The sequence below is a fragment of the Anopheles ziemanni genome, chromosome X, assembly GCF_943734765.1.
Source record: "Anopheles ziemanni chromosome X, idAnoZiCoDA_A2_x.2, whole genome shotgun sequence".
Lineage (NCBI taxonomy): Eukaryota > Metazoa > Arthropoda > Insecta > Diptera > Culicidae > Anopheles > Anopheles ziemanni.
The window spans coordinates 14,148,029-14,170,878 of NC_080707.1; the positions used below are offsets into that span (position 1 = coordinate 14,148,029).

Below are 22,850 nucleotides of genomic sequence, written 5' to 3' on the forward strand. Positions count from 1 at the left end.
AACAATACACACTTCTTTCAGTAAATCGCTGACACTTCAAACGGAAAGATTATACCGAACCAAGGCAAAAGACAACATATACGAGTTTAAAAGGTGAAAATTAGCAATGATAAAGCAATATCAAAGTATATCGAAAATCTAGCTAGAAAAAAATGACCCTGCTATAAGTGAAAAATATAAGTGTAAAGAAATCCCTCAGGCCACTCGTAGGTATCTGAGTAATAGTAGATATAATATACGATTTATTTCCATTTTAACATTGATATATCTTTTCAAACTAAAAAACAAAAAATATAATGCTCAGAAATATATAATGGAATGAAAAACCGTCGTGTGGAATACTTTATTTAAGTTAACTCTAATCCTACGGTAACAACTAGCCTGGTGATAAAAATAATTTGTACATAGTGATTAGTAGTTACTGATTAATAACCTAGATGCGTTTTAGCTTGAACAATATGTTAAAGATCTCTTTCAACCTAAAACTGTGCGTCTCGTCGGAAGAACTAGCTCGCTGTGCTGCTAACGACGCCCTATTCTCCGGCAAACCTATGCCAAGAGGTTGTCGCTTGACTTGTTGAAACGATTTGTACCAATCAGACCGGGCAAACCGCGCCGTTCCGATCCATTGGGCATTGGGTTTGGTGCTTGTCCATGCGGCGCCCTTTATCTGCCTACCAGAGTCTTTTATGTTTCCATTAGTTTTATATCTCGAGCGCACCCGGTCGGCACCAATTTGCTGGACCCTCTCCCCCCCCCCCCCCCCCCCCCCCTCTGTCTGATGAGTAAAACCAGTGCGTTTCGGGTGCCAGCTGGTGGGCGAGTGCCACTTAAACGCTCTCCACCATTTGGTTGCGATCGTTATTTCATTCGATTAATTTTCCACCATCGCTCGCAGGCAACCCCCCTCCCGCTGATCGCTAAGACACGAATGCGTGCGTATGTGTCGTTTGTGTTTCAGTTCGACCGGATGTGTGTGTGGGGGGGCCACAAGACGGCAAGGAAAATCCTACACCGTTGCCGGTGAAAGCGCAGCGGGAAAGAACAGCGAGTCGTATCGTATCGTTTTGATTGCGATGCCAAATGTCGTTACCGCACTCGATGGGTATGGCTCAGTTGGGGGCAGGAGGGGAGAAGGAAAGTGGATATATTTCGGCGCGGCACTTCGCTGGCGGAACGAGGTGAACGATGTTATTCAATATGTTAAAAGGCAATCAATGCTTGTCGATGGGAAGGGTGGGAACCCCGGGGTGGGATGGCGACGCCGTCGGCTCAACCGGTGGCCAGCAGCCAGTAATGCTCAGCGGGCGGCGCAGCAAAAACCGGGGATCATAAATTTACCCTCCAATTTTCCAACAACCACCAACAAAAAGAAAACCCTCCCCCGTCTGACGTTCGTCCGAAGAGCACTCGAGAAAGCTGGCCCCGAAATAAAGTAAAAAAAAAAAGCGGAAAGAAAACACCCAGCCCGGGCAAGGGTAAAGCAGGAAATGGAAGATTTATTACCGCTTCCCGCACGCACGCACGCCCCCCCTCCCCACCTCTACCTTTCCCGGAACACCGAGAGCTGCTTAAAGTTTAATGGTCGATTATCGATTTTTCGGCGTCCGCCGAAAAGGAAAGCCGTGCGGAAATGCCCGTAGGAAATGGGAAATAAGAACACACATAATGACCGGACCGTGGAGGGTGTAGTGAAGACGTCGGAAGGAAAAGCAATGACAAGAAAACGCCGCGGTGGCGGTGAAAAAGCAGTGGGAGGGAAGGGAATGTGGTAGGAACACGAATCAAGAATCTGTTCATTTTCACCGAACGATCCAATATCCTGTACGACACAGTTGCCGTCCGTTACGATTCCATCTGCCAGTCCGCTTTTTCGCTTTGGGTTTTCTTCTTTCTTTCTTTCTTTCTTTTTTTTCGCACGCCTTTTTCCATTTTCCTTCAGCTTCTTGAATGGGTCGCCAGAATGGTTCCATCAACGATTGCCTTTTGCTGGGGTGGGGGGAGGGATTTATTGAGGATGGATGAGGTTTTGGTTTGTCGTGCGTGAGCCCCCCCCTCCCCTCCACCCCCGGGAGGGGAGGAAAAGCGAAGACTAGACAAATTTGGCACCGGCAAGAAATATCACCGATAACATAAATTAATTTCAAACGGCAATAAATTACCGCAATCTTAGTGGTGTGCGCCTGAAGCGGTGGAGGAGGAGGGGTAGGCGGAAGGGGAAAGAAGTGGAAGAAATGGTCCCCACGGCAGACGACAATCGTACGGCGGGGCGGCAAGCTCGAGCAATTGACGAAAATAAAATAAATGAACGCTCGGCCACGGATGGGAAAATGATCTTCTGCCCCCGTCGTCGTCGTCGTTCTGATGATATTGATTTTTCCCACCCACTCTCCCCCCTCCCGTGTGCCACGCACAGTGGTTTCACGTCCGGCAAAGGCACAGCGGAACATCTTCTCACGCGTGAAGCGTACGGAACGAGGGTAGGCAACCGGTGGACCGAAATTTTACCAACTCGGAATAAATATTGGACGTCTAGACCAGAGATGACAAACGTGTGGTCCGCGAACCCCTTTCAAGCAGTGTGTATGGAAAGTTTTCCATCTGTCAATTTAAACAATTTTGTGCAGGAAAGTCATACTCACATATGGCGGTGGACATGAGCAAGGGGTTTTACGAGACAAGAGAATAAATCTGACAAACTACAAGAGATTCCGTAATGAAATGGAAGATGTGTAGCAGAGTAGAATTATAAACGAAGCAACGGCTTGAACGAGGACATTCAGCAACGTTTCAAATACTAGCAGATACAAATAATTGCAGAATGACAAACAGAACTCATCTATTTTATTTATTAATGTGTCCGCAGAGGAAAGTGTTACTTTTATAAGAATGTTGTAACGAACAATAAAGAAAGTTCATGTTTTTAATATTCGATCTGTGTACGATACAGCAGATATGAACGTTAGTCCCGGGATGAAAACCTAAGCAACCACCAATATGACTGTTGCTTCTATTTTTCACTCTTCGATATGGACAGAGAGCTCAAACATATGTTTGTCTAGTTAGATTTTCGTTATGTTTTGCTAATGCTTTATCATTGTTTATTTTCACCTTTCAAGGCTTGGTTTTCTTTTGCCTTGTTTCGGTATGACCTCTCCGTTTGAAGTGCCTTTGTTTCGCAGGCAAAAGTGCGTATGGTTTCATATAGAAATTGTTTTTCTTAATCGATGTACAAATCAAACCAAAGGATGTAATGATTGGAGAGCGGTTTCAAATGTATTGTGCGACCATTAAAAATAAAAAAATCAGATTGTAGCAATTTTAACATTATTTAAAAGGACCCTCTATTAACTGCAGAAAAGATTTGAACAGGTCAAAAGAAGTAAAACAGAAGAAAATGAGAATGAGAAAAGTATTTAAACGAGTAGTTACCAATAAAAACATATTATGTAGTCTTGGTTGAGGATTTGGATAAGGTAATGAGCAGCAAGATCATGATATAATAAATTTTGAAAGTTACATATTAAAAAAAAACATGAAAACAGTGGGTAAGGAAATTTGATATACGTATCACATCATAATGTTGATGAATTCATAGAAATAATCGAAGACCAAATCAGAATTGAAATCTGATTGGAAATTATATCACGAAATGCTAATGAGTTCGACCTAAAGCTGTTTTTAAAATTCTTCTCTTGCTATTTCTTAGGTACTTTTTTAAAACTGATAAACATTAACACTATATGACAATACTGCAAACATGTGCAATGGATTACAAAGTCTTATAAAACAAATAAGTCCAACTTTGAGCTTCAGTATATACACATTTTGGGTATGGAAATGTCTGAAACGCCCCGAAGGTTCGATACGAGAGTTAGCAACGCGTTGGAGTCCAGTTGAACAAGTATTGTTTACGACCCTTCCACAACCCGATACAATTGCCCGGTTTGCTTTGTTGTCAATTCTGGGGATAGGCGTTTGTACCAGCTCTAGTCCCGGACTCAAACATTTCTGTCCAACCAAGACCAACTCTTGAATGATTACAAGACAACATCCAGCTGAGGCCTCTATGGGAGCTGAGTTTTGGTTTAAGCTGTACCCCAAACAATGCCAAATTCTTTGCAGATAACATTTTTTATTGCATTTGATCCTAAAAGGTGTTACACTACGAGGGGAAGTTCAAGGTCGAGGTGCTTAAGACCTTCGAGTTTTGGACTGATGCAGATAAAAACCGTAATCATTTCTGCTTCCATTGAAACTCCTGAATTTGTTTTTCAACTCCTCAAGCTTTTTGTTACTCTGCTGATCGGCTGGCTGACGTTTGAGGAAGTTTATACATACTTCGAGTTGGGATGCCACTTTGAGCAGATAATTGAAAGAGTTGTTCTTATTCCTTTCGTACACCTGGTTCAGAATGGCTTCAAATGCTGCCAGCCGCTGCTTTCCGAGTGGTAGACTGTTGGGATAGGCGGCCAGATTGTCGAAGTTCACCTTCAGCCAGGAGCCGCTGTCCACGGTCGCGATGTTGACCTGCAGTCTCTCGAAATAGTTTGGTTGTTTGGCGGCAAAATCAGCCACCGCGCGGTAGCTGCCGGCCGCTATCTGATCCTTCCAGTGTTTTTCCACCGCCTCCAGAAGTTCTTTGTGGAGATGTTCGTGCTGGCGCTTGGCGTTATCGCTCTGACCTTGGAGTAGGTCACGCGCGTCGAGTCCTGCCATCGCGGCGACGTAGTGCTGCCGTTGCTTCGCCCGCTTCATTATCTCCGCCTTGAGCAGTGTGTACAGCTTCAGCTTCGACTCGGTGGAGCTCAGCTGTTTTATGAATTCGATCAAGTTTGTAACGCGCTCGTTCTGGTGCTTTGCCTCGCGGTACACCGACTGCACGATCGATTTGTAGAGTCTATCCGATGAGCCGGAGGTACCGGTTGTGACGAGCTGGAAGTACCGGAGGGCCTGCCCGCTGTCACCTATACCGATGTTGGTAAGCAGGAGCTCTAGGTGCAACCTCCGGCGTCCCTCGCGCAACCTCGTCAGATTGGCCTGAAGTGTTGCGGTGGCACTCTGATGCTCCCTTACGTCCCGCCTGATCTCTTGCAGCTTCTGGTCCATCTCACCGCTGAGCTTCTGGCGCTGTTGGTCCACCTGCCGTTTCGTGTCATCCAGCAGTATCTGACAGAAGGTGGACGAAGGCTCGGGACGGGAAACCGTACCATCGCGTGCCCGGCAGTCGGTAAGGTTCTGGCGCGTATAATGAAAGTGCACCATCAGCTCGCTCCACAGACCGCCACATTCCAGCCGCGTCTGCATCGTGTCGGTGAGCGATTGCAGCACCTCGTTCCCAACCTGAATCACACACTGGTTCGCTTCATCCTGAAACGGATCCTCCGTGCCGAATGATATCCGTCCGCTGATGAGTATCAATAAACCGGGCACAATCGCTCGCACAAGACCAGCCATCCTGGAACGATATAACCGAATGAGGAGGCACTCGCTCGGTATTCCTTTATATACACACACCCTCTCTGCTGTGCTGTCCGTGCCAGTCATTACCTAACCGGTATCGGAATCAATCTTCAGTGCAGATTAATTCCAAAGCGCTGTGCAAAGTAAATGATGAACTGTCAATATTTGTTTAGCTGTGAAAACCCGTCACGCAATCGACGACCAGCTTGGGCTAGGAATTTGAAATGGCTTTCGGTTTATCCGGAAAGGATGTGGGTTAGTCTGTGGACGTCTCTTGCTGAGAATTTGATGGGATTGGGTGTGGTTCTCTGCGACACAAATTCAGTTCTTGCTGTTATCCATAGAACCATCATTGCTTGATGCATATGTGGCCATGCCTTAGAGCCGTCAGAACACAAACCATGTGAAATCAAAACTTCATACAAAATAAAAGATAAAAGAACTTCTCGATATATTTGGAGTAAAATTTATTTGATGCTTTGTATAGTTTGATTCGCCTTTAAATCTAGCCGATTCATGTTTTATATCTACCTTCGAGTTTGAAATTGCGAAGATAGAGCTTATAGTTCCAGTGCCCCCTTCCTCGCCTCTTATGCAACCTAGCAAAGGAGTCCTGAATGGCTTTCAAGCGCATCATAAGCTGTTGATCTTTGCCATTCTTCACCAGGGCGGTTTCCAACCTATCGACCTGATTTGCAAAACTTCGCAACATATTCTGCGCCTCACGATCGGTTTTAGAGTCTTTGCCAATACCGTGGATTAGAGTGTTATCAATAATCCGCTCGTACATTGTGACACGATTCGATAACCTATCAAGATAATTGACTTGCGCGTACAACTCCTTCTGATCTAGCCTCTTCGTCCATTCGTTGCGCGAGAAAGTAGTAAACGAGGCAATCGCGAAGTCAAAGTAGTCCGGAAAGTGCTTTTCCGCCCAGAAGATCTCGAGGTACCAATTTTGGAACATCTGTTCCTTCCATTTTACAATAAGAGGAGTTACGACGTCCGTGTAGAACTCTTTGTAGTCGTTAGTGACAGAAACCAATGGGAACACCTCGACACTGTACAGAAGAGCCATGTAGTTTTTTTGCAGGTCGTGCTTGTACAGTACCGGTTTGAATGCTTTGTAGAACTGCAATCGCTGCGCCTCCTCCGGAATGGCACGAACGAAGTGTAGGAAGTTCAGTAACACCGCCTCGTCGATCTTCGGATTACCGGCGATCACAGTGACGATCTCTTTTGGTGTCATCTGTGTTGGCATCTTCAGATGGGCAAGCAGTGCATCCTCCAGCCGGCCAGCCTCGATGCTATACACGAGGTGTTGTCGCTCTAATTCAACCTCCACCTGTACGTTCACTTTGTCTTCACGTTCTGCGTCGACAACGAGGCTTGCGTTTTCGCTCGTGTATTTCTTCAGCAGGTCGAAAAAGAACAGCAGCTCTCCGTGCCAGTAGTTCAGCTGGAAGAGAAGCCCTGCATTTTGTGCGCTACGTTTCGACGCACTGGCGAGACATTCCTTTCGGACATCGTCGTAATGCTGTAGGAGCGGCGCAGCATCGCAAGGTTCTAGGGGATTGCAAACTCCGGGGGGTTGCTTACTGGACGCTTGTTCCTTCAAAATACAAAAAGTATCCTTTGATTTCTCCACCTGAGGCTGGCTTGCACCGCAGTCCACCGTTACAACTATCAGCGCAATCAACCAGCCCGACACAGTGTAGACACCCATTGCGAAACGATTGGGTAACTCTAGTGTGGTGCATTCATCAAATGGTGGTTTTTATAGTGCCAAGCAGCACTTGAGTAACTATGGCTATATTTTCCTAAGCGCAATTGACATAATTAATGACAGTCTACCCTTGCTTACAGTATGAGAAACTAATGAGTTCGACTAGAGGGTTATTCTTGTCCGTACTGGTTGCAGTACGGCCTTGAGAGTAAAACAACGCATCGTGTAGGTTTACCGATGTCATCTAGCCGTCTTGTAATGAGTCTCGGATACAAATGGTTGCTTGCCGGCGGTTTCGCACGGCTATGCAAACAAATCATTTATATCTCTTGGCAGATCGCAACAACAAATCTGTGTCAATACAACGGCCACAGTCGCTTTAGCGTTGATGGACTATAAATTGCAACATCACTCGTTTCGAAAGACAACGCTTGCAACAAGGCTAGCCGATAATTACCCAATGGAGAAGTCAACATACCATTGCCTTTATGTACTGTCGCTGCTTTGGTGTGTTGCGCATGCCGCTCCAGGCCCGTCCGAGCAGAAGACTTCCGCGCGGGGAAACGTTTGCGGGCAGCACTACGACGACATCTATGCAGCGGCACAGAGCTGGCAGACGAATGGTATCGTACCGGAGCATGAAACCCAGTACAAGGAGCTGAAGGAGAAGTGCGCCCAGGCGCACAAGGAACGCCAGGAGCAGCTGGACGCAACCACCACCAAGCTGCCAGGCTACGTGAGCAACATTGCCATTGCGCTTAGCTCTCTTAATGCGACGTTGCAGACGGAGGTGTCCACGCTCGAGCAAATCGTGCAGGAGCAGCACAAATCGCTAGCGAGTGCGTGGGAGTATGGCTTGGAGCTACAGCACGAGCTGCTGGTCACCAACATTGAATCGGATCGGATCGAAAAGGCACTGCTCTACCACTCGATCCTCCAGGACTCGTCGCCTAAGCAGATACTGACGGAGAGCTACGCGTACCACGGTTCGCGCGGTAAGATGGTGGCGCTGCTGCTGAAGTTTGTCCGCTCGCTACCCGCCAAGACCGAACGCGTCGAGGCGTACACGGAGCTGGAGCGGCTGCTGAAGAGCAACGGTCAGGATGAGCGCTTCCCGGCCATTATCTTCTCCCAGGATGTGAAGGAGCTCGGTGACCAAGGGTACAACCCCGATCACACGCAACTCGAAGGAAAGACCGTCGCTCGTTGGCAAACGCTCCTGCTTGCCGGGAACTTCTCCGAGATCGTGCTGTTCGCGAAAGACCATCCCACGTACTATGCACGCATCGCGTCCACGCTGATCGACGCCCTAAACAAGACCTGGTCGAAGGAAGCGCTCGATAAAGTGATCCATTTCCCCAACGCCCTCCCGAGCCCGTCGCAGCGGGTCGTCGCGTTCAAGGGTGTGCTGGAGTCTCTGCTGGCGCACCAGGAGCAACAGCTCAACGACCTATATCTTATAAAGCTGGCCAAGGAAATGGAGAAACTTGAGCGTCATCTGGAAGCTGGCGGAGACGGGCAGGCTAGGGAGAGCCTCAAGGAAGTCCAGGACATCTTCGGAAAGTTCTCCTACACACGCAGCTTCTCGAATTACGTCGATCTCTATGGTATGCTCAAGTCAGAGCTTTGAGTGGAATGTTGGGACTGTTTTCGATAAGTGAAACGGGATGTGGTGAAATTAATAAACGAGTTATTGTACTTATTCATCCTTTTGTGGTAGTTTTGACCTTTGCTATATGCAACGCTCAGCGCAGAGCTATTCTGAAGGTGTTCGGACTTTTGATACATAAGCTCGTAATGTGTACTTTGGCAGATCTGTATATCTAAATCTCCCTAAACTCTGGCATGTAACTTGATCTCATCTGCTCAGTATACTTCTCACCAAGGTGGGTAAGCTGGAACTCTTTTCCAACGTCCGGACTCCCCTCGGACCACTCCTGTTCCTTATTTTCATCAAATGATGCTGTCCAAACAGGAGGTGCTCTTTTTCGCAGACAATATGAAGCTGTCTGAGGTGATTAAAGCTGTCGACGAATATAGTATATAGTGAGCTGTATATTGCTTCCAGTACATTGCGCTATTGGTTCTTCTAGTACTAAGCCCTCTTTTTAACTCTGGTACGATCCGGTTCTCCCATTCGTTATGATTACAATCTCAACGACTCCGACAGTCGACTCAGATTTAGGACACACTTTATGTATGTTATTAAAAGGAGTAACCATTTGTTAGGTTTTATGTTTTGACCCTGTTTATTATTAAGCCTATACACTTTTTCTCCATTCGTCCAGTGCTAGAGACGTGAGAATGATCTAGGCTCAGCGGATTATAGTATTGTTTGAGTAGATTAATCTCTCAATCACATCTAGTCGCCTTGGGTCATGAATATTTAGGTGAACTATAAAGTACGGATTTGTTAGATTTCCGTTTTTGTGTTAGTTGTTGCTTGTTTTGTTATTTTTTTTCAATTTTCCTTTTGTTTCCTTCTTTTATCTATTGTACTTTCCTGTTTAAATACAAACGAAAAGTACAAGGATTTTTTTAGTTTTTCCTCAATGTTTATATTTCCATCATTCAAAATTGAATATTGTTTTAAGGCTCCAATAGTGAGGTAACCAGTATCAATTTATTTTTAGTTATTGTACGCGAAGCATGCAAGTTTATGAAAAATACATTTTCTCTCCTACTACTACTACTACTACTACTATATACAATATGCTGTATGAAAAGTGTAATCAAAGCTCTGGTGACACCGATTGGTTAGGTCTGCAAAATCCCAAATGGACGCAGATGCTCCTTTGAGAAGGCGAATGGCAAATTTTCCAATCGTTCCACCTCACCTTCCGAACCCCCGCCCCCCTGTCGGTTACCCTTTGCTACCCGTTTTTCGTGCCGCTTGATTAATTAAAAACCGACGCTGCTAAGTGTGGCGGCAAGTTAATTCGGGTAGTCTGGGAACTTCTTCGCCGAGAACTCTTCGAACACTTTGACATTATGTTACATCGCCTCAAGGCCAACCGGTGCGGTGGAAAGTTTTTCGGTGGGTGTGGGTAAGCTACATGGGGTCGGCCAGCTGCGCAGCATCTGGGAGGATTTGTGTGTTTTGTCGGTTATGACGCTGTTATGGTTTTCTTTTTTTTGTTTTTAAAGGGAGACACTCTCCACCCGACGGTCACGGGGTTGGCTTCGAAATAGAGTGCCCGGGTCATCCCCAACCTTAGGGGTCGGTTAATGAGCTCGGTGGGATGGTGGTGGCTTTGTAGACGGTTGTGCTCTTTTGATTCATATTCCTCCGAGCCTGTCGTCACGGGCTTTTGATTTCCGGCCTGCGGTCTGCGGGGGAAAATCATCGACATTTCGCACTCCCCTAGCTTACGTCAGGTGCCTCGGGCACACCTCCTCGTCACACACTGATGAAAGGGAGCAAAAACGGGGAAGCAAAATGGCCATCGCATGGTTGTCAAGCGGCGCCATCTTTGTCAGCGCGATGAACGACCGTTGATAAGGGCCGGATGTCAGCCCAGCATCGGTTCCCGCAGGTGGGAGTCGAACCGGGAGAGAGATTCCATTAAAAAGACTCCCCCGAACTTACGTCACCCCCCTTCCGTGACCCCCGGTTCTTTCGGAACGGACTGGAGGACCGGGTGTAGAAGTTAATTATTGACGTCTCGGCAGCGTCAAGCAGCGGCCTCGATGAGTGATAATTAAAATGGCAACTGACGCTTCACCCTTCCCCTCCCGCGCAACACGCCTCCCTCCCCCCCACCACACCCATCTCTTCTTTACTTTACCTTTTCTTTAGGCTCTTTCGCATTCCTCCTTTCTCGCTCAGCTCGAGTTGTTCGGCAGGTTTTGCCCCTCGTTATCCTTGTTGACGGTTCCCTCCTTCCATCCTCTAGTAAGCCACGGATTATGATCACCCTTTTCCGGGCGGTGTTGTTGCGCTCGGACACGGTAAGGATATTAAAATGTATTCTCCCTCAATGGACGGCGGGCAGACAGCGTAGCAACAAAAAAATTCAAATAAATAAAACAAGTACACAACTGAATCACCAGCACAAGGTAAACAGTGTACTCGGCGCCTGCAGCATAAAAGTTACCCCCTTGCCGCTTCTTTGCATTTGTCCCGACTTTAACACTAAAAGGCAAATAGGGGACATTTTGACCCCAGCGCAATTTTTGATTTTAATATCTTAAAAACAGATGAATATTTTTACAAAAAAGTATAGCTTTTTTTAAAATCCAAATATAATATAAGACCTTTTTTGACCCTAATTCATTTATCGATTTTAATATCTTGAAAACAGCTGAATGTTTTCACAAAAAAAGTAAAGTTTTTCTTAAAATCCAAATATAATGCAAAACAAAAATTTTAGATTTTTCTGTTTGACGAGCTCCGAAAAAGTGAAGTTATAACGTTTTAAAGATAGGTGTCAAAACGACATCATTCAACATTGTAGCGAATGTCGAGTTATCTCCTATCTCTCCTATCTATAAAACGCTATAACTTCATTATTTTTGAAAATTTTACAAATCCGTCAACTGTTATTTTAAAACATATTTATTTACTACCTTTTGACATTTTGTTTTTTCGATCCATTTCTTCATTATTCCGCTAGCTCTTTGTAAAGCAAAAAACGGTCGAAAATGGGATTTTTTAGCTTTTATTTACTCAAAATCTTTGAAGTAGATAGAGAACAATGTACGCTAGAAAGTAAGTAAGTTGAGGAATACTTCAAAAGTAAAATCATTTTTTTTCAACAACAAATTATGCGATAAATTATCATCAAAGATCGAAAATAACGCCAATCCCTATAGTAACTTATCCCGCTAACGCATAATGTTTCGAAATGCACAGGTAGAGAATTTCGAAACAAAATGCAGGACGGAAAAAACCTCTAGGAAATTTTAAAATCCACATTTGCAATCTTAAAAATATGTTTTTTTTTTTTAAAAGGTGACCTGATATATTTGCATTATAGCGCACATTTTTTTCTTAGAACTTAGATGATACATTCTGAACTAAAATAAGTTGAAGAGGATTTGAAATTCGATTCCAATCGATCTTTTTTGCTTTACACCGAACTAGCGGAATGAGAATTACATCAAAAATTAAAAAAACGCCAAAAGATAGTCTACAAACATACTAAAACCTAACAGTTTACGGATTTGAAAAATCTTCCAAGATAGTGAAGTTATAGTGCTTAAAAAATAGGGGTCAAAATGACCCCACAAAAGCATTCGGGCGAGATTTCAAAGCAATGTATTCTAGTGTTAAGGAGGTAAACCGAAATTAAACCCACCCTCTCGGTCGTTTTGAAATTCGTCAAAGATGCGCTGCTGGTGGTGGTAAAAATCCTGCATTACACACCACCACCATACCGGAGCCCCAACCTACCCTCCCCGCCACCCTTGTAACCATAACGGTGCTTTTTATATTTATTCATCGCCGCGAGTAGCCGACGGATTGCAAATGCAAAGTGCTCCTAAAGGGGCCCTATCGTTAAACGAAACTTCACAAGAGTGTGTGTGTGTGTGTGTGTGTGTTTCATGCCTTTCACATCAAGTACACGCTAATGCAGGCCAACCATAAACCCATTCAGCTCGCCCGGTCCAACTTCTGCCCGTGCGAAATCGAGTGCGAATTTAATTTTTACTTTCACCCGATCGGGTTTTTTCCACCCCGTTCCGTTTTCCGTTCCGGCGGTGGGGGAAAATGTGTTGATTCACTGCCGCCTGGCTTGCCACTCGCTCAACGGTATGATGTGTGTGTGTGTGTGTATGGAAGCTGTACCTAACGGAGCGTATCCTTCGGCCAAGGATTTTTCCCACTCCGAAATGTGAAACTCGCGTGGGAAACATTCCTGCAGTGTAGTTTCTTTTTTTTTTTTTTCTTTTGTCCGGAACAAAAGGGAAAACCAAGGAAAAGGCGCACACGTGAACGGGAGAGTGAAGGAAAGAATCGTCATGTATAAAAAACCCTCCCCCTTTCCTTCTCGACTGCTTTCCGCATGTCCATTATGAAGAATTTTCCAACCCGTGGGTGGAAAAACTGACTCGCCGCCGTCCCGTTTATCGGTCGGTCGGAGGGTTTTTTTTTTTATAATGTCTCGGGCGCCTCGCGCCATCGGAATGGCTTCGTGCCTTTCGCGTGCTGCTGAATGGAGCCTCCGCTCCTCTACTCGGGGTGGTTTTTTTTTCCCCCCAGTTCGGTTTCGGGGTTTCCCAACTAGCATACCGGGGGGCTTGCATTGCATGGGCATGTCCTTGCCAGGCTTTTGCGTAAAAGGATTGGCCCGTGGGTGGAATGGGAAAAAAAGGCGAGCAAAACATGGGTGAACACCCCCCACCCCCTTTCCTGAGAGTCAAACGGTGGAAACAATGTGACCAACTTGTTACACGGCCTCACGAGAGTGCATCTGTTGAGGGGGGGGGGAGTGGGTGACGGGTGGAAAATGGAAGGAGAATTGTATGGCGTCAGACGTGCAAATAATTGCTATTGTGTTAAAGCCCCCCACCCTCCTGGCGGCCTGCACCGTCGTCTCGGTACTGCATTCCATACAGCGCGGGCCAAGAATGCACGGCTCCGATGGCAGCATTTTCCCAGCCCGGTGGCCCAGTTTTTCCCATCTTTTTTTTTTTCTCCTATTCAGTTATTTCCCACGTGGACATTCCGGCCGCCGGACGGAGATTTTCGGTAAGATTCCGTGCACAAATCCGGCACAAATTGGTTGGACAAAGCGCCATTTTACGGGTGTGTGTGTGTGTGTGTGTGTTGGGGAGTTTTATTTTTCCAACTTCGTTTTTCCACCTCACGTAAAAGAAAATACGGTGGAGGAAGTGGAGACTGAAAACCGGAGCGGGGCGGGATTTGCTGGGCCGGTCGCAATCGAGGTAGTGTTATGAACAATGTTTCGCAATTAATTTTCCCAACTCCCTCACCCCCCTCCCCCAGCCCTGTGTATGCTGCCCCGCCGGTTCATCGGGCGAAGGCTTAAGTGGTACAAATTGAAGTAGGAAAATCTCGAAATTGGAAAACCTTCTGGCCCGCTGCTAAGGACAACTGGTAATTTTCTGGCCACCTGCGTGTGTGTATGTGTGTGTGTGTGTATGTTTTTTGTGTGTGTGTGTAGTGAAGCTGAGTGGAACTCAATGCGTGGTCTGCGTCTTGGATCGTGACTTGGCGGCACGTCGTCGGAGGAAAATCAATTTATGACCACCACCGATACGAGCCCCACTACCACCACCCCACGCGGCCCAGTTCGGTTCGATTTACATCCTCCTGTGTTTATTTTCTTCGTTTTTTTCCCCCGTTGATTTTGATGTTTGCCCGGAAAAACTCCTCCGGGGAGCCGCAAACACGATTGGTGTGTGGAAATTTTACGAAACCACCACGACACCACTCGGCCACTTATCATGCGGGCTACATGTGGGTGTGTTGTGTGCGTGTGTGTACCTTCCTTTTTTTTTCCTTCTGGCGAACCAAAGAAAATTGAGCATCCTCAAATCAACCTGAAGTGCTCTTTGGTGGTTTTTCCTCCTTCCCAGGACCCACGTTTTACAGCGCTGGGTTTGACAACGCCATTTTGCACACCACTCCTCCCACCATTCTACATTTCGCAGGCTTTTTGGAGCGCTCGAACGGAAGGAACCGCCAGCTAGCCATCCGGCCGCCGGCAGCTGGCGAATCTGGCGTTGTTAAACAGTTTACACTTCCGCACAGATTCACTTTCATTTCACGTTAGAGGAGATAGTGGGAGGAGGGCCAGTGATATGCGTACTGAGTTGGGAATGGTTGAGTGAGTCGAATCTGACTATTGAACTGATTGATTTAAATCCCGACGGACAGGATTCTTTCGTTTCCCAAAAGAGAGTTAACACCTAGTTTTCCGGAGTCTTCCTGAAATGTTCTGCATAAAAAAGCATATTGAAATGATGTCAGTTCCATGTAAACAAACACAGTTTGTTTTGGATTCTACGTGGTTTTATTGCAATGTTAAAATTTACCGATCTGTTGCGTTTAATATAAAAACAACTAAACAGTTTCGTGGAAGGGAAAAAATGAGAGAACAACTGAGTTTATTAGTGAAAAAATTAATTGTCACCACGAAGATATCAATATAAAAAAAAAATCAAATTCGACAACAGAAAGTAAGAGAGTGAATAATAGAGAGGAAAAGTTTGTAGATCATGTTTTTGCAAAGAAAGAGTGTAACAATGCATTGTACTGATTTAAAATTGTTGTTTGAGACTTAAAATTTTTGTTTTGGTTCCAATCCTAGTTTAAAACTCGAGTCCCTGATTGAGGTTTTATTCCCTAATTGTGATTCAGTTCCTTTTACTTATTTCAGTTTTTTGTGACCTAATATCAGTTCTTTGTCATTTCTGGGCTTGCGACTCGTTTATTTATTCATTCAAGTTTTTGCAAAGAAAGAGTGTAATAATGCATTTACACTAAGTTGAAATACGTTTTCCGTTCATTAACATTGATGTACAACTGTTGTTTGAGATTTAAAACATTCATTGAGGTTCCAAGCTTTGTTTGACAGTCCTTATTGAGGTTTTACTCCCTAATTGTGATCCAGTTCCGTGTTACTTAATTTCAGTTCCTTGTGTGTGTGCGTGTTTTACTTATTCACTCTTTTTTGCAAAGAGGAATACATTTTTCGTTCATAAACATTGGCTTAGAATTCTTGTGTGAGAATTGAAATATTCATTGGGATTTTAATCCTTGTTTGAGATTTAAATCTCTGATTGAGATTTTATTCTAGTTCAGCTCTTTGTTACTTAATTTCAGGTCCTTGTTACGTGCTTCAGTTCCTTATAATTCCTGTTGTAGTTTGTGACTCTTTTTTACTTATTTATTCACTCTTTTGGGATTCATATAAAAGATTCCTACCTATGTACTAACTTAAAACCCTTGTTATATGATTTAATCACAAAACGGTAACTAAAATATTCGAATCGCCGATCAGTATGAAAAGATTTCAAATATTCCCATCACTAGAGAAAGGGGGCTGGGAAATCTTTGTGAAGGCCGTGAAAACCTGTAAGCACGGGTATAGATTTTTCATTTCCTTAGTTCCAACACGCGTGAGGTAATATGATTATTACCTTTACCCTTCGCAGAACCGGGGCACGATGCCGATCGATTTTCTTTTTCGCTTTCCCGGGGCTCGCGTTGATTGTGTTTTCGTTTTGCTCCCCCCCTCGTCTAAGTACGCACGCAGATTACGACTGTTTCAAGCCGTCATCATCTTCGCCCCTCCCTTCCGAAGGCCATTCAACTTCAACGCCCTTCAATAAGCTACTGCTTTTCCGGAGCCGGCTTTTCCGGGTGGCTCCGTAGTGTTGAAGTCCACCGGAATGAAAGTGGATTTTCTGGCAGAGATTTGGGGATTCGAGCCCACTGAGGTGGAGTTTTTCGCGGCTCATGCTTTTTCAGTGAGAGTTCAATACCACACGCAATGAAAACGAGTCGCGTTTCCGGCCAAACCCGGGTACGGCCAGCAGAAGGGTGCCTTCAAGCTTTCCACCATAGTTCTACGCCATAGTTCTTCTAATGTTTGGCAAACGCTGGCACACACTCCTGCCACGTTCCGTTCCAGCCTGCAAGCGTTCGCGTTGGAAGTTTATTATTATTGGAGCCCAGATTAGCGCTCGACCTGCGCCGGAGTTGCCGCGCTTGAAGGCGGGTTCGTTACACGTAACATTGATTTTATCGCCTAATCCTGGCGTTTAAATTCGAATTTAATTTGAATTTATAAACATCCTTACCGGGGAGCTGGGGGCGTATCAGCCCTTGCGGAGGGTGGCAACGCTCGATGTACCAGCATTTCAACCGTCTCGCCCGAATGTGTCTATCTCTCTATAGTAGGAGTACATTATCGCGTGGTCGACGAAATAGAACGAAATCTTGAGTGTTCGCAGGACCGGCGTGGGGAAAGCACTAGAGTATGTTGGAGCAAACGTTGTGGAGAGCGTTAAAATAATCGGTGAAGTGTACAGTTTTTCAAGACGTTTCAAATAGATAAATAACTCCTCAAACATTGTGCTGTCTTTAGTATCTCATAAATGTTCTTTTATATATTAAATATTATATATTGATCTCTAAATGCTTCACATACATTCAAATGAAATGTGCCAACTCATAAAGCATTTTTTAGGTGAGACTATTTAACGATTAATTATAAACGATGTTTTCCATGAGCAATGCATTATTATATAGGGGGAAGAATCTAGATATCGTCATTAAGATCTTTTATTAGAAATGCAATGCAAATAATTATATCTTTCAGGCATCGGCAATGGAAATTAATTCTGAACCTGAAAACAGTACAATTCTTTTTCATGACGACGTGTATTTTTTCATTATTAATGAATTAGCGCAACTTTTCGTAATACTTAACGAGTTGATTTATTATCGGTTGGTTCATTGTTACGTTGCTCTGCAATTTTTGATTTTCATACCTTCACAAATCAACCCGTGCGTTATTTTTAATTTATTATTCTTGTACAAGTTAAATGTTTTGTTCTATTGTATAGAGTTTATTGATAGTTTTTCTATATGTTCGATCAAGTTTAATTATTCACTTGGATGTTTGTAATGAATTTGAACAAAATTGGAGAAGTGTTTAATAGTCTTACTTGAACACCAAGCGTGTTGTGTATTGGGAAATAGTTTTAATGAATGTTATAAAATTCAAAATTCACTGTTTTGTTTTATCATATAACGTTTACTGGTAGTTTTTCGATAGGTTTGTTCAAGGTTAATTATTCATTTGGATGTTTATGTTGAATGAAAACAAAACTGGGGTAGTGTTTCGTTGTCTTATTTACTTGAAAGTTGTGTATTGGGAAACAGTTTTAATGAAAGTTATGAAATGAAGTTGAAACAGTTTTGTCTTTGATTTTACAGAATTCTCAGAAATTTTCTCATCGTATTGAGTTAATGTAATCCTTGGTAATTATACAAAATATTAGTTGCAGCGATAAGTAATCCTATGCTGTCTAATATTAAATGTTATTTACCTCGTCAGCACGCTTTACCTTGTGCTCCCATTTTGATTCGGATTGGCGAGTTGGAAAATGGTGTTGGGCTGCAAAAACTGACAAGTGCTGCTTAATACCATACCGTATCTATTGTGCCCCACTCTACTCTCTCTCTCTCTCTCTCTCTCCATCGCCCCGTTTCGTTCGTCTATGAGCGCGAGGGAGGCAAACCCCGGCGCGAAGCGGGATGTAATGAATAATTTATGCGATGTGCGCACCAGATGGCGCTACGCACCGACCATACGTAATATCGCGTCTGTGTCCATGCCGTCGTCGGTGAAATAGGACATCACGAAGAGTATGGAAAAGAAACCCACTATCCGAGGGCAAACCCACGGAGGACAAGTAACTTTCGGCCGGGTGAGAAAGGGGTTTCGGGTCGGTAGAGGATGGGATCTATTATTTTTACTTGCTGGTGCCTTCTTTTTCTTGTTCTCTACCTCTCTTTTTCCCTCTCTTTCACCCTGTATGTTATCCTCGCTGGCTTTCTAATGGCATGGTGGTACCGCGTGACAGGAAGGATGTAAGCTGTTAACATTATTATTGCTATTATCATTATTATGATGAGGTGATGGCAGGTTAGCCCGTTCTGGCGACGCCACTTGGCGCCATTTTGCGCTCGAGCCTGCACCGGGGGGTGGGGGAGGGGGAGGGGGGGGGTGAGCCAGACCGGGCTGGTTCGGTGGTGATTGCTTTATTTATCTGCCCGTTGGTGCGCTGTTGTATCAACGTTGTTGCAAGGTATGCGTCAGGTATGCCGCCGGGCCCAGACTTGTATGCTGATGCGTGTATCTATCCTACCGAAAACCGTCCTTTTCATTATTACTTTCCCTTCTTTTCGCCGCATCGATATTCTTTTTTATTTAACCTATCACCAGCGTCATAAAATATCTGTTCTGCGAAAAAAAACAGTGGCGAAATAATGGAATTCTTTCAATCTTCAACACGTCACCTTTAGGTTGTAATAAGAAACGTGTGAAACAAAAGTAAAGGAGTGCACCATGAGAAAGGGCGAAAGGAAAGCAACAAATAATTTAATTAACAGATAAAAAGTCATTTTAGTGAAATTAATCAGATCAAATGTACTTTTTAACAAAGTGTAGTGAAGTGCAATGAAAAAAGACACAACATTGAAAAGTAAAAGCAAAGTAAAAAAATACAATAATCATCGAGAACAGGCATGAACGTTTCATTTAAAGTTCCACAAAGTTATGGTAATAAAAAACAAAGGAGAGGAAAAGTAAATTGAATTGAAAAAAAAACTTCACAGAGAGTGTTAGTTGAGAACGATATAAGAAAACAATACGAAAGTGGAGAGGGTTGAAGGAATGTAGGAATAGTAATGTTGAGATAAAAAGCAGTGCTATAATACTAAAAGGAAGATAAAAACGACGAGTTGCACATAGGGAAAGATATCACTGCAATGAACCTAATAAATAAGATTGATTTCATTAAAAGTGAAAGAAATGTGATACAAATAAATAAAACGCAAGAAAGAAGCACCGGGCAAAGCAAAGAGGAAATTGAGAGGAAAGTAGTAATAAAACCTATACGATGCAGTGTGTCGTTACACTCCAGTCTGCCTGATGGTTGCAGGATTTGTTGCTGATGGGATCCAAACTTAGCACGGGCCGGCTGATGAGGATTTAAGGAAATGACCTCATTCGCCGCCTCCGGAGGAAGTTGCATGAGGGAGGGGGAGGAAAAAATACGACGCAACAAAACCTCTCCAGCATTCTTTCTACACGCTGGGGCAGCAAACTTTGCCAATCTCGCGCGTAACAACTGAACCCGGAAGATTTATTCAATTAAGGTGCTTTGACGATGCAGGGTTTTCCTGCTCGCATTTTCCCCCGCTGGCGCTGCTGGTGAGCCTGTTAGAAATAATCCCCTGCTCAGAGAGTGGCGTGAAAGTTGGTCTCGAACCAGGTACCCGTTTAGGGACTCCCCGTCGGTCACCAACACCTATCAATTGTACCTTGGTCGGGTTTTCCTCCGGCGAAGGAAAAGATAGCTTCAATTGGTATCCATTGCCCAAGTGCGGGAACTTCTTCCTTCTCCTAGTTTCAAATTATGTTTCTTTTCTTCTTTTCGTTACATCGAGTCGATTTATGTCAGTGTGTGTGTGTTTTTTTTTCTTTCCCATTTTTCCCATTTTCGCCAAGTCATTCACCAACGTAACGCACTTTTTGGCAAACCGAAATTAATTTCATCAACTCCGAGCTGCGAGTCATCGCGAGTGCTCATTTTTTTTTTCTCAACACCGTTCTAAGGGTCCACGAAGAAAAAGTGTGTTTTTCTCCGTCAAAAAAAAAAAAAACAAAGAAGTTTTCCCCCCAAAAAGTGCTAATCGACCAGCTGCCAAACGCATTGACACCCGGGAAAAATGGTTTTTGCGAGACAAATTAACCAAAGCGTTCCCCAATGGTGCAAAAGTCATACGAAATGCGTATGCGAACATTCGAAAATTGTCCCGGAGGCAAAAACCAGGGCAAGCAGTGCGTTTTCCCGGCCTTTTCGCTACATTTTCCCGGCCGGATGAAGCCCGAGTACGCTAGCTAGGTAAGATTAGTTAGTTGCCCAACGAGACCACCGACCTTCCGGCGATTTTTGGAATCGGATCTAAGGATTTATTTTTTGGCATTAACAACAAACGTGTGGTAAAGAAAAAGATGGGAAAAAAAAACGTTGAATGGTATCATTAGCGGATCCTATTGTGTCTTAAAACTCTGTATTGTGGTTTTGTGTTTGGCCTCGAGGCACTTCGAGCACAACAATATCCCTATCGGAACTCCGAAGCTCGAGAATCTCGTCACGGCTCGGGATGCTCGAGAAACATCAAAGATCGGCCGGAAGCCCCAAAACCCTCCCGGGCAGGTCGGAGGACAAGTGAGTTTCAATTCAAACTGTCGTCTTACGTGTCATTACCGCTCGATGACCGGCGGTCGACGTACAGCGACGTGGTTTTACGACTCGCCGAAGCTGATTCCATCCGGTGACCAGTGAGTGTCGGCTCCCATTCAGACCACGTCACAATGGGCGAAAGGGGGGACATAAGTCGATCAATAGTATGATAATTTCAGTTACGTTTTGTTGTGGTAGAAAAGTTAAATAAGACCGAGTAAAATTTTTAGCCATTTAGGTCGAGTATATTTCGAGAAATAAACTATCAAAGTCAATAGAGTGATAAAAAATGTTTCCTGCAAGCAAACTTTTATTGATTGCTTGATGGAAATCGTTTTAAGAGTATTTGAACTTCGATCTTAATGTGTTGTAATACATTTGGCTTTCATAATTTAGTATGTACATTTACCTTGTCTTGCTTATTTTTACCAGGGAGATAAAATCATCTTTTTCATCTTTGGTAATGCAGAAAAAAATGTTTCAAGGCGTTCCGCTCTACTAAGTGATCTGAACAGTTTAGAAGAAAAACAAATACAATTTAGAAGAACTGATTGAATTAACAATAGAAATGACACAAAAAGAAAGCACGACAGTTTTCATTACAGCTACTTATTTACATTGTATAAAGTTATACTTGTTTATTGTTTTATTTCTAAAATGTTTATAACTCTTCAACATTTAGTAGAGCAGAAGTATGTAGAATACGGTTTGGTTTAACAGTGCTACACAAAGCAATCGGTTTTGAAGGCCCATATTCATGAATTCGTTAACGACAATAACAATGTTGCTCGCGAGGGGAAGTAGTCTAATAATTAAGTAAAGCTTCATTCCTGCCATCGTTACAGATTTTGTGTTACCATAACGGACATTGAAAATGAAAATATGTAAAGTAACCATTTGTTTAATCTCGTATATCATATTGAAATGAGTTTAAAAGACGAAGGCAATTAAAGCCATTTATTAAATGTGATTGTTATGTTCTATAATGTACATGAGTAATTTGATTTTATAAAAATCTCATAAAATTACAGGATGCATACGAGAATAACAGATATTTTTGTTACAAAACATTGTGTGCTGTACATTGCATACCTTTAGGCGCTAAAATATAACAAATCGAAAAATCTATCAATTTAGATACTAAAAGGTTGTAGAATAGTTGTAATGTTGGCTTTGAGGGCGTGCAAGAAATAACAAAACATCGCCAAATGTCGCCAGTATTCAAACTAATAATGTCCGCTTGTACCATACAAGTTCCCCACCGTGCGCACATGCCCGCAGAAAAATGGCCGTCGTGGTCCGTAAACTCCGGTCCGGTGTGTGGTTATTCGGGTTGGGATTCGTCCGATTTTAATACCACTTGCGTTTAGCTGTACGCCACCAAGATTGCCCCCCCCCCCCCCCCCCTCCCCACCTTTTGAAGGGACGAATTTCTTTTGGCTTGTATTTTTACACACACACACACACACACACACACACACACACACACACACACACACACCCTCTCGCTTGCTATCCAAGCTTCTGATCTCCCGGTTCGGAATGGGTGACAGTGGCTTCAACCACAAAAAGGCAAAACCGGCTGCTGCTTGTCCACGTCTCGTTGTGTATACCAGTGTGTGTGTGTGTGTGTGTGTGTGTGTGTGTGTGTGTGTGTGTGCTTGTGCCGGCGGGTTTCAGTCACAACCACCGAAACCGCCTGCACAAT

The 22,850-nt window shown here is 44.0% G+C and overlaps 1 protein-coding gene across 1 annotated transcript; it reads left to right on the forward strand.

Moving 5' to 3' along the window:
• The first annotated feature begins 7,649 nt into the window (after positions 1–7,649).
• On the forward strand, positions 7,650–8,819 carry LOC131291116 (uncharacterized). Its single transcript, XM_058320306.1, has one exon. The coding sequence runs from the start codon at positions 7,650–7,652 to the stop codon at positions 8,817–8,819; it is 1,170 nt and encodes a 389-aa protein (XP_058176289.1).
• Positions 8,820–22,850: the final 14,031 nt, after the last annotated feature.